The sequence below is a fragment of the Podarcis gaigeae genome (assembly GCF_964106915.1).
Source record: "Podarcis gaigeae genome assembly, chromosome: 7".
NCBI classification, from domain to species: Eukaryota; Metazoa; Chordata; class Lepidosauria; order Squamata; family Lacertidae; genus Podarcis; species Podarcis gaigeae.
The window spans coordinates 83,704,974-83,715,988 of NC_139683.1; the positions used below are offsets into that span (position 1 = coordinate 83,704,974).

General features: G+C 47.1%; 1 protein-coding gene across 2 annotated transcripts; it reads right to left on the reverse strand.

The window, feature by feature from the left end:
• Positions 1–6,352: 6,352 nt before the first annotated feature.
• Positions 6,353–10,897, reverse strand: LOC310848898 (dynein axonemal heavy chain 3-like; the record flags this gene model as incomplete). Of its 2 annotated transcripts, XR_014566673.1 has the most annotated exons (4): positions 6,353–6,847; positions 7,034–8,495; positions 9,070–9,256; positions 10,721–10,897. XR_014566673.1 is itself a non-coding variant. In XM_083748495.1 (3 exons), the coding sequence occupies 3 exons, from the start codon at positions 10,895–10,897 to the stop codon at positions 8,185–8,187; spliced, it is 675 nt and encodes a 224-aa protein (XP_083604621.1). In that variant the 3' UTR covers positions 6,353–8,184. The 2 variants fall into 2 exon arrangements, 1 of the variants encoding a protein (XP_083604621.1); XM_083748495.1 differs by having other exon boundaries at positions 6,353–8,495.
• Between the last annotated feature and the right edge of the window lie 118 nt (positions 10,898–11,015).

Consider the following 11,015-nt stretch of genomic DNA (forward strand, 5'->3'; position numbering starts at 1 on the left):
GTGAAGAAATTTTTCTTCGCCGCCACTACCGCCACTTGGTAGGCTCGACGTTGAGCTCTAACCTGTGTCCGGTCAGATTCGGAATGAGTTATCCGCCACCGGCGCTCTAGCCGTCTCAACGATTGTTTCATTGCCCTCAGATCCGTGGAAAACCACGGGGCTCAGCCCTCGACAACTTAACCGGCAAAAAATGATTTTTTTGAAAAAATCCCTAAGCCACAATCCCTAAGGTCACAATTTCATCAAAAATCTGACTTTCGGCAATTCACTCAAAAATGGTGCCAAACGGTTGCAAATGCTGCCCTGAAAGGTTTGGCGGTCGAAACAGAAGGCTTTTCATCACAAGAAAAGAAATCAGCCCTCGACAACTTAACCGGCAGAAAAAGATTTTTTTGAAAAAATCCCTAAGCCCCGGAGTCACAATTTCATCAAAACTCTGACTTTCGGCAATTGATTCAAAAATGGTGCCAAACGGTAGCAAATGCTCCCGTGAAAGGTTTGGTGGTCGAAACAGTAGACTTTTTATCACAGAAAAAGAAATCAGCCCTTGACAACTTAACCGGCAGAAAAAGATTTTTTTGAAAAAATCCCTAAGCCCCGGGGTCACAATTTCATCAAAAATCTGACGTTCTCCAATTGACTCAAAAATGGTGCCAAACGGTTGCTAATGCTCCCCTGAAAGGTTTGGCCGTCGAAACAGAAGCCTTTTTATCACAGGACAGAAAATCAACCCTCAACAACTTAACCGGCAGAGAAAGATTTGAAAAATTTCTCACTGCCTGTGATGGGCCCAGTGGCCATGATCTTCATTTTTTTGACGTTGAGCTTCAGACCATATTTTTCTCTCTCCCCTTTCACCCTCATTAAAAGGTTCTTTAATTCCTCCTCACTTTCTGCCATCAAGGTTGTGTCATCTGCATATCTGAGACTGCCTACTAACTATAACTCTATATAGAAAAATAGTGGGCGGGCAAGGGGCAAAAGCCTCCTGTGGCCCAATGGTTCTCTGTTCAAAATTACTACCTTTCTCAACCTGTTTTTTCTTACTAAAAGTGCCTTCGGGGACCATTGCACATTTGCATGGAATGAATGTTGACTTGAAGTTGCTTGTATTTGACACATATACCACCCACAGTCTACAGTGGTACCTTGGGTTGCAGACGCTTCAGGTTACAAATGCTTCAGGTTACAGTCTCCGCTAACCCAGAAATAGTGCTTCAGGTTAAGAACTTTGCTTCAGGATGAGAACAGAAATCGTGCAGCAGCGGCGCGGTGGCAGCAGGAGGCCCCATTGGCTAAAGTGGTGCTTCAGGTTAAGAACAGTTTCAGGTTAAGAACAGACCTCCAGAACGAATTAAGTACTTAACCTGAGGTACCACCGTATATGTTTAACAGTGAGGGGAAAACTGGTCTGAAGAGGCAAAAATAATAATATTCACATATACGGTAAAGTGTGGGGAACTGTCCAAAGTATTGTTATGAGCAGATGTTGAGCTAGATGGATTCTAGAGTTCCTTTCAACCCTGTGATTCTTACTGTAAGCGATGAGGGCTGCTAAGGTGTTCAGACTGGTTGGACAAGTATGGTATTTTGCTCAGTACACTAAGGAAATGTGTTGCCGTGGAAACGAATTTGTCAGACAAACTTCCAAAATAGCAAGGAAACAGGCAGAGACTTTCCCCACATTTTGGACGGTGGGAGGAGGCAGACTAGGTCTACGTGCAATGTGGAAACTATCAGACAACATTACAATTTGGAGTCAGATGAGAGCTGAGTTTTCTAGTCGTTGCTGACTCTGGGGTTGCGACGCTCATTTCGCTTTATTGACCGAGGAAGCCAGGGTACAGCTTCCAGGTCATGTGGCCAGCATGACTAAGCCGCTTCTGGCAAACCAGAGCAGCGCATGGAAACGCCTTTACCTTCCCACCAGAGCGGTACCAATTTATCTACTTGCACTTTGACGTGCTTTTGAACTGCTAGGTTGGCAGGAGCAGGGACCGGACAACAGGAGCTCACCCCGTCGCGGGGATTCGAACCGCCGACCTTCTGATCGGCAAGTCCTAGGCTCAGTGGTTTAACCCACAGTGCCACCCGCGTCCCATTGGGGGGCACTGATAAGTTACCATAATTCCCTAGAAAACTGATTTGGGAGCAGTGAATATCCCTATCTATTGGGAGAGTTTGAACCGCGTGCATCCACCTGTGATCAGTAAATAAACTCATAGAGATGACAAAACACCAGGAATTGCTTTTTATTTTATTTTTTTGTGTTTCTGTATATGTCACTAATCTGAGTTCATTTTCAGATGGGAAAAAACGAATACTGCACAAGGCTTTGCATAAATATCAAGTCTCTTGTTGGATGGCTATATGTCATGAATGCTTTAGCTGAGATTCCTGCACTAGCAGCAGGTTGAACTAAATGACCCTAAGGAGGTTGTAGCAATGTTTTCAAAGCATTTTGCGCTTCTTTGAGAAAATACCCTGCATGAGCAGAAAACCGTATTTTTCGCTCCATAGGACTCACTTTTCCCCCCAAGGGGAAATGTGTGTGCATCTTATGGAGCGAATGCAGGGGGGAGGCAGGCGGGAAAAGCCCCCAAGCTTGTGTACGGCTCTTGCAGGCTTTTCCCCAGGAGGGAGAAGGGACTGACTGGCCGCATCAGTCCCTTCTCCCACCTCCTAGAAAAGCCCACAGGAGCCACCCACCCTTTAAAGAGCGCGTGGCTCCTGCGAGCTTTTCTACGAGGTGGGAGAAGGGACGGACGCAGCCAGTCCGTCCCTTCTCCTTCCTCAGGGAAAAGCCCCCAAGAGCGGCGCGCTCTTTAAAGAGTGTGCGGCTTCTGCAGGCTTCGGCAGGAGGTGGGAGAATTCCCCCACCTACTAGAAAAGCCAGTAGAAGCCATGAAGCCCCTTTAAAGAGCGTGCAGCTTTTGCGGGAGGTGGGGAATGCTCCCAGAGCTTGTCGGGGCTGGTGGGGGAAGCCCGGGCTTCCCCCGCCAGCCCCGATAAGCTCCTGAGCAGCTCTGGGGTAGCCCGCAAAGCCTCTGCAGGCCAGCAGCGAGCCTTCATCCCGCTGCCCTGCGGAGGCTTCACATGGCTATCCGTGGCTCTGTCCCTTTCCCCACCTCCTGCAAAAGCCAGGGATAGCCGCGCTCCCTTTACAGAGCCGCGTGGAGAAAGGGAGCGGCTTGTGAAAGGGAGCGCTGAGCAGAGCCTGGGATGCATACAGACTCTGCTCAGCGCTCCCTTTAAATAATTTTTTTCCTTAAATATTTTTTTTCTAGAAACTAGGTGCGCCTTATCATCAGGTGCACCTTATGGAGCGAAAAATACGGTAATTAAAGCTGCCACAGGAGAAGGCTGGAAGGTATAGCCCAGCAGAAAGCTCATTTCTAAAAGAAGAAGCTGCAGGGTTTCCCCTCTCCTTGGGGGGGGGCAAGGCTGGTTTCCCCACACTGCATGTTTTGTGCCTCTCACCCCCACACTTAAGTGCGCTGTCTCCTTTGTTGATTTTTTTCCCCATGAGTAAAGGTTACAGCATTTGGAACTTTTTAGCTTAGCAAAAAAGTGAGGACATAATAGAAGGGAATACAATTATGCATCACGAGGAGAAAATGGACATGGGCAAAGTGGGTTCTCCTTCATGGAGAGCACGTGTTGCAGTGGGTTTAACAAGGCACCTCTCTGTTGCCGGGCAGGTTAGTTTGGATGTCCACCATTGTGATTGGGCTCCTCTGGTTGTTGGGGAGATTTTGATGTTGCCAATTATTGATTGTATATTCAATTATAAGTTATATATTTCCTGCGCACAGCGTTGAGCTTCCTCTTTCTGTTGCGTGCATCAGATCACCCGCCCACCCTCCCTAATTTTAGGGCTTGTGTGTCTGACCTTGCTATGCCTGTCATGGGGTCGTCTGCCGTTGGGGCAGGGGCCTGGCAGGAATTTTGTCCATTTGGCAGATTGGCTGGTGCCATTTGGTTTTTGCCTACTGCGTAGCAAATCGTCACAACTTGTAAGGTTGCGGTTAGGCATTGGTTTTATGAATTGGTTGGTGGAGGAGTAAGGATTGGCGGTGCCTGCCCCTCCAATGCTGCTGCTGCAAGGGAATTCCATTAAAGGAATCCAGGGGCTCACCATGCTCTTGTCTGAACCCCTGTCAAAGGGCTAGGGCCACGCAAGAGCCCCTGGGAGCATCTAGGGAGAGGTAAGGATCTGGCACCCAGCTCTATTCTCCCCAAAAAAATGTTTTCCCATACTGACTTCGCAGGCTTGTGGGTGTCAGTTCTGTCCCTAGGCAGGGACAGATAGTCACAACCAATGCCTAAGCAGCCACTCACATTTGGCCAAAATTGTGCCAAAAATATTAAACAAAAATTCTGTGTGAAGTGTGAATTTATTTGAGGACCTCGACACGCAAACGTTTCTTTCCCTCTCATAATGCTATAGCCAAGGAATCAGCCAATGAAACTGAATGGTTGACAATGCAGCATCTTCCATAGTTCATCTGTGCACAATCGGCTATTGGCACAGCATCCTCCCCACTTGTGAATCCCATCAGCTGCCATTGAGTGGCAGACTGCCTCTGGCAGTGTAGAACAGAATGCAGCCATCATGGCTAGTATAAGGGGGTATGGGGTTGCTTGTGTGTAAAGCGCAAACTGCTCCGAGCTGACTTTCCCCCCAGGCTGGACAGTCAGTACACCGTGACTGTCTCAATCATTGGAAGAATCCGTCAGTGGGCGTTTCCTGAATTTCTTCCAACATAAGAGTTCTTTCACACCCAATCGTCGTCTCCCTTCTGTGCATGAAAGCTGTCTGCGCAGAGTGGGCATCCCCGGAGGAGGTTCTGTGCTCTCCCCGCTGGTTTCACTGGCAGAGTCATGGAGCCTTCTCTCCGCAGCTCCCTCGGACTCCCCTTTCTCCCTGGTGTCACCTCTATCTCCTTCCCCAGTGGAAGCGTCCTCTCTCCCTCTGCTGGTTCCCTCTCCAGCATCATCATTTGGGAGCCTCAGCGCCACCCTTGGCTCCGATGGCAGTTCCCTGACAGCTAGCATCCATTGATTGCCTTATCCATAAAGTCCATCAGCCTTTGTTTTTAGGCAAGTCCATATGTCCTCTGGTATTTGGGGAACACCATCGCTCACCATAGCTTTGCCTGCAGAAGGTCTCCAGGGTCAATCTGCAGGTGATAAGAGAGAAGCCCCCATTGGGAGAGCTGCTGCCTATCAAGGTAGATAACAGTGGGTTAGGAAGATACATTCTAACCTGGTCAAAGGCAGCCTTCCTATAGAATTGGCAAACCAAGCAGGCCTCATTCCAAGTTTTTCAACCTTGGCACAAGACAATTTCCCTGGAAGCAGATACCGTTTTTTTCGCTCTATAGGATGCACTTTTTCCCCTCCAAAAATGAAGGGGAAATGTATGTGTGTCCTATGGAGCGAATGCAGGCTTTCACTGAAGCCTGGAGAGCAAGAGGGGTCGGTGCGCACCTTTTTTTTTCTTTATTCCCCCCCCCCTAAAAACTAGGTGCACCCTATGGTCCGGTATGCCCTATGGAGCGAAAAATACGGAATTCTGCCATGTGTCTTTCCATCCTTCAGCACGTTTTCCTTGCTGCTCAAGATACAATTATTCAGACATGCAGTCCATGTGTCTGTCATCTGTGACTCATCCTCTTCTTTCTTCTACATCCAATTCAGTCATTTCTTCCTGTCCAACTGACTACAATAATAGCTTTCCCCTTTGAAGTTGTTCCTTATCTATCCTACTGCTTTCTATGCTGCTGTGACTGACTCTCCCATGCAAAATAAACAAAAAATGTTTGTGTGTGAATCCTGACTAATCAAACAGCAACATAAAGCAAAAAAAATCAATAATAAAATAATAAAAATGAAGGTGGCAGGCTTAAATAAACTTCATGATCAGTCAATATATGCCCCAAATCTAATAGCTGTGTTCCCCTCACAGAGCTGCAAGCTCCAGTTCCCAAGGAAGAGGAACTAATCTCTCAGCACCCTTAATAAACTATAGTTCCCAGGATTATAGAGAGCGACTCATGACTGTGTAAATAGGTTTGATATTGCTTTAAATGTATGGTGCAGATGGGGCCTAAAACCACAAGGAGAGGAACATCTGGGGCAGAAGGGAGAGGGCAAGGAAGACCTTACACAAGAATGGGTGTATTATGAAGTCACATAGAGCTAGAAGGGACTTGAGTTCAACATTCTGCATTGCAGGGGCTCGAACCCATGACCTTGACCATACATGCATACATAAATGTATGGTTTAGATGCAACTGCAGTCTAACCTCCCTGGAAACAAATCAGAATGAATGTGCAATCAAACGAGTTGCCCAAGCCTTAAGGTTTCTTTATTTTCAAAGGGGCGATGGTTGTAGCCCCAACCTTAAGGCTTCTTTGTTTTTAAAGGGGTGATAGTTGTAGCCACGCTTTTACATGTGAAAGCGCAGGCATGTGTTATCAACCATTTAGTTGATGAGCTGGTAAAGCGCAACTATGCCCTGATTGATCCAGTGTTTCTGAGACAAATCAGAAGTGAGCTCAATGTAGAGGATGTAATTGGTGGACTGGCCATTTGAGTGGACAGTGTGCCTCTCCCAGCACTGGTTTCGAATATGGCACACAGGTAAATTCCCTTGTGTAGAATTTTGGTACCCTCACCAGGTTTCAGCCAAATGATGGGCAGGGAGTCATAGAGGGTTTTGGGAAAAGGCTCTCCAATCCGCATGGTCTCCGTGTCCCAACAGGGCCCTTCCAGATAAAGCCCTTTCACATAGGCTCCATCTTCAGGCAGTTGAGTCATACTGTGCTCCTGTATCATCCCCTAAATTGGGTGGGGGAAGGAGAGAAGAGATGGGGTATTAAAACATGGTCTAGGTCTTGTGGAAGGAAGGTTCTATCCAGTGCTAGTTGCTAGCCATGGCAAGGAATGTCTCCTGTAGGTTACCAAGTATTATTTTTGCATAGTACACAGGAGCTCTTAAACATGGAATGAAATGGTTTTACTTACCTGAAATTCAAGTCCAGTGTGATCTATTGTGATGCCGTATTTCCTGGCATAGTTCTGTGAAACTATGACAACTGAGTAGCAGTTGGAACCATAGCAACTTCCAACAAGATCAAATGTTGGGGGTTCAATATGTATCTTCCCCATGTTGACTGCAATGAACAGTTGGGTGGCTGGAATGATTTTCTCCGGTCTCAGGCATCAGAAGATGACCATGCAGTCAAGACCTATGAACAGATTCCATTCAACGGAAAACTCTTCTTTATGAAGTTTGGCAGACTCATAAATCATTTTGTATTCCACAACATTGGACTCCAATGTCCTTATAGAGTTGGTGTCGGACAACTTGATAACGGAAAGCTTATTGCCCTTTTCCATATTTTTGACCCACTTGTTGGCTTGTCCTTGAGGATCAATCATTAAAGCCCTTCGTCTTGAGATGGAAACAATGATGCCATTGTCAATCGAAAAGGAATCAATTGGCAACCCAACAATCTGCCAGGCACAGATCTTGACTGGTTTCGCTAAATTGCTACTCAGGCTGAAATCAGAAGAAGAAGAAGAAGAAGAAGAAGAAGAAGAAGAAGAAGAAGAAGAAGAAGAAGAAGAAGAGTAGTTTGGATTTGATATCCCGCTTTATCACTACCCGAAGGAGTCTCAAAGCGGCTAACATTCTCCTTTCCCTTCCTCCCCCACAACAAACACTCTGTGAGATGAGTGGGGCTGAGAGAATTCAGAGAAGTGTGACTAGCCCAAGGTCGCCCAGCAGCTGCATGTGGAGGAGCGGGGACGCGAACCCGGTTCACCAGATTATGAGTCTACCGCTCTTAACCACTACACCACAGTAGAGCATGGGACTTTCTCCTCCTTGCACAAAACCAGCCATTTCTTCTGAAATTCTGTATGGTAATCAACAGTAAAGGCTTCCTTTACCACCGTCCCTGAAGATAACAAGACATCCCCAGTGAGGTCAGGGTGCCGAAGTCCTGGCAAGTGTGTTGCTTCCGTCCAACTATCCTTCTTGCTTCCCAAGCCACTGTTCAGCTTTTCAGCCCTGTCCAGCTTCTGAGAGCATTCGTCAATGCTGTTTTCAAGTTCTTTCTTCTGGTTATTAAGTTCTTCACGTTCATCGTTCAGGTCCTGGAGGCGGTCCATCACTTTCTTGAGTTCTGCTCGCTTCGTATTGAGCTTCTGCATTTTTGCAGTGAACAAACCTTCATCTTCCCTGAGTTGTTCCTGTTTTGGGGCTCCTTTGTGACACGGTCGTGCACGTCCATAGCTCTCACCCCGTTGCACGAGCCTTCGCAGGTGAATGATACATTATTTATGACAGCTCTCTGAAAGTCCGAATGGTTGATGAACTTCTCTCTAATTCTCTTAGTTAAAGCTGGTGGGATATTACCTTTGTCATGAGTCTTCAAGCCTTTGTGGAATTTCAGATCCCCTAGAGCCTTTTTGGAACTACCTGAAATTTCACATAAACACATACATATTAAAATATTTTCAAAATAAGAATATCTCATGAAAAAAAATCTGGAAGATTTTCGACCGCCCTCCTTTTACCCCGAAATAGTTTTTTGAGCAGCCAGGTGATTCTTAAGCCAAAGCAAATGGATAAAGTAATATCATGACTCACTTCCCAAAACAATTGTATCTATGGTCCATTTTATTGCATTGAATGCAGGGGAGGCTGATGCCCATTGGACTTTTAGGGCAAACTGTGGGAGAGTCAACAGTGGTGGGGAGGTAGAGCCAATGATAGGCAGAGTCAACTAATTCTAGATTTCTCCTCTCCCTCCTTCCTGCTGAGTTCTATAACAGCAACACTGGGGCTGAGGAGGAGCAGGTGCAGAAGGGGGCTGTCTAAGGACAGGCTTAGCTTGGAGGGGCAGTGCCCCACTTGCCCATATGGACTAAAGTCTACTGGTTGAATATCTCAATATATAATATAAAGTGAGATGATGACAATGCTCAATATCAGCACATGACAAACCCCACCCCACCCCATAAATGATTTTTGGTTGTGTTTGGTTTTTAACAGCTTCCACTTGGATCAGGTTTTCTTTCTGTCTTATGTCTCAAGTGCTTCATGACCAACTTGACAGGTCCTGGTGGATTCTGCATGGATTTGACAAGGGAGGTATTTGTCAGCTTCAGGTTATCGATAGCCGAAAGGGCAGCTTCCAGGACTGGCATTGGCTCCGGTAGGTTCCCCTTGCACTCCTCCTGTAATCGCATCAAATATATTCGCAGAACATGGTCAGGATGCTACCGCACAGTCCAGTGGAACGAGAACTTTGCAAGAGCAACCCTTTCCTTTCTTACTGCAGCTGTAGCCACTGGATGTGCCTTCACTGGAATTGATTGAGGGCCCTCTCGGTGGCTGGTCCCCTCCTGTCAAATGCACTCCCTGGCGCAACGGGCACATGGTCACCCAAAGAGTTTTAGAACTCAGTGGGGATTTGAACCCTGTTTGCCCTGGTCTAACACTCTAACTGTATCACACTCACTCCCTTGTGACCCCACAAAAGCGGAGCAGTTTTAGCCCAATGTTACTTTTAGCATATGTGTGTTTGGAAGAAATAGTTTCTCCCTGCTCTGGGGTAAATAGCAGTCCTAGGGAGGCAAATCAGATCTGGGGGGGGGGGCAAGTGGTTGAATTCCCTCTCAGCAACATCATGTTCCCAGTGTGACCATCCCCTCTTATGTCGCTGCTCTTTAGTTAGAAACCAACCATGGAAGGGCACATCCTGTGCTGACAGTGCAGCCCTGTGCATATGTATTCAGCTCCCGTTGCTCAGTCCCTGCTCCTGCCAACCTAGCAGTTCAAAAGCACGTGAAAGTCCAAGTAGATAAATAGGTACCGCTCCAGCGGGAAGGTAAACGGCGTTTCTGTGTGCTGCTCTGCTTCGCCAGAAGCGGCTTAGTCATGCTGGCCACATGACCCGGAAGCTGTACGCCGGCTCCCTCGGCCAATAAAGTGAGATGAACGCCACAACCACAGAGTCGGTCACGACTGGACCTAATGGTCAGGGGTCCCTTTACCTTTAAGTCTTACTGAGTTCAATGGGGCTTACTCTCAGGTAAGTTGGCATAGTTGGCATAGGATGGAGAACCCTCTCTTCCTCTCTCTCTGGCCTTCAGAACTCTCCTATGGCAACACCCCCTCACTTTGTCCCCCAATTGTTTTTGTCTGACTGGACTGTGTCCATGAACTCTGGCAATGTCCCTTGCTTGTCTGGATGGGGTGTGGATATGAAGAAACCAGCCAGCTGTACAAAAGGTAAAATGGGCATTTGTCGCCCCTTCCACTTCTGTCTCTGGCCCTGCCCACCACTAGCATGTGGCCCTCAGAAGGTTGCCTGGGAGGAGATGTGGCCCTTGAGCTGATAAACATTCCCACACTTGAAGTGCAACCTTAGGACTAGAGTCAATGGTAGTCCTGCTCAGAGCAGATTCACTGAAATTAAAGGACAGAACTAACTTGGGTTTCTTAATTGCAACGAGCCTACTCTGAGAAGAACCAGCATTGCATACATTCCTCCAGGGAAACCACAGATAGGGCAGAAGCAGCACATAGCTGATAGCTCTTTACACCTCTCTTAGTTTGGATTTCTCATTTATAACGCTGCGCTGTTGGAAACATGAGCTCTGATGGGGAGGGAGCGCCAGGCTGCACATCACAATGACCCGAATACCCTGAGCAATAGCTGCAGCTTCATTGGCCTCCTTCTCATCTGCAGCCACAAGCTCCTTCTTGGCATCAGAAACCTCAATGGTTTCCTTTTCTATGTGGCTCACCCCTTTATCCCTTTCTGCGGAGGTCTGAGTCAATTCCGAGTGAAGAGCTATAAGCTCCTTTGGCATCACTGCAACCTAAAGAGGACAATCAAGGTAGAGGGCATAATCAAGATATTAATTCCTTACTGTTCCAATCTTCAGTTCACCACATTTCCTAATCAATTTCAGATACGGGAGGGAAAAT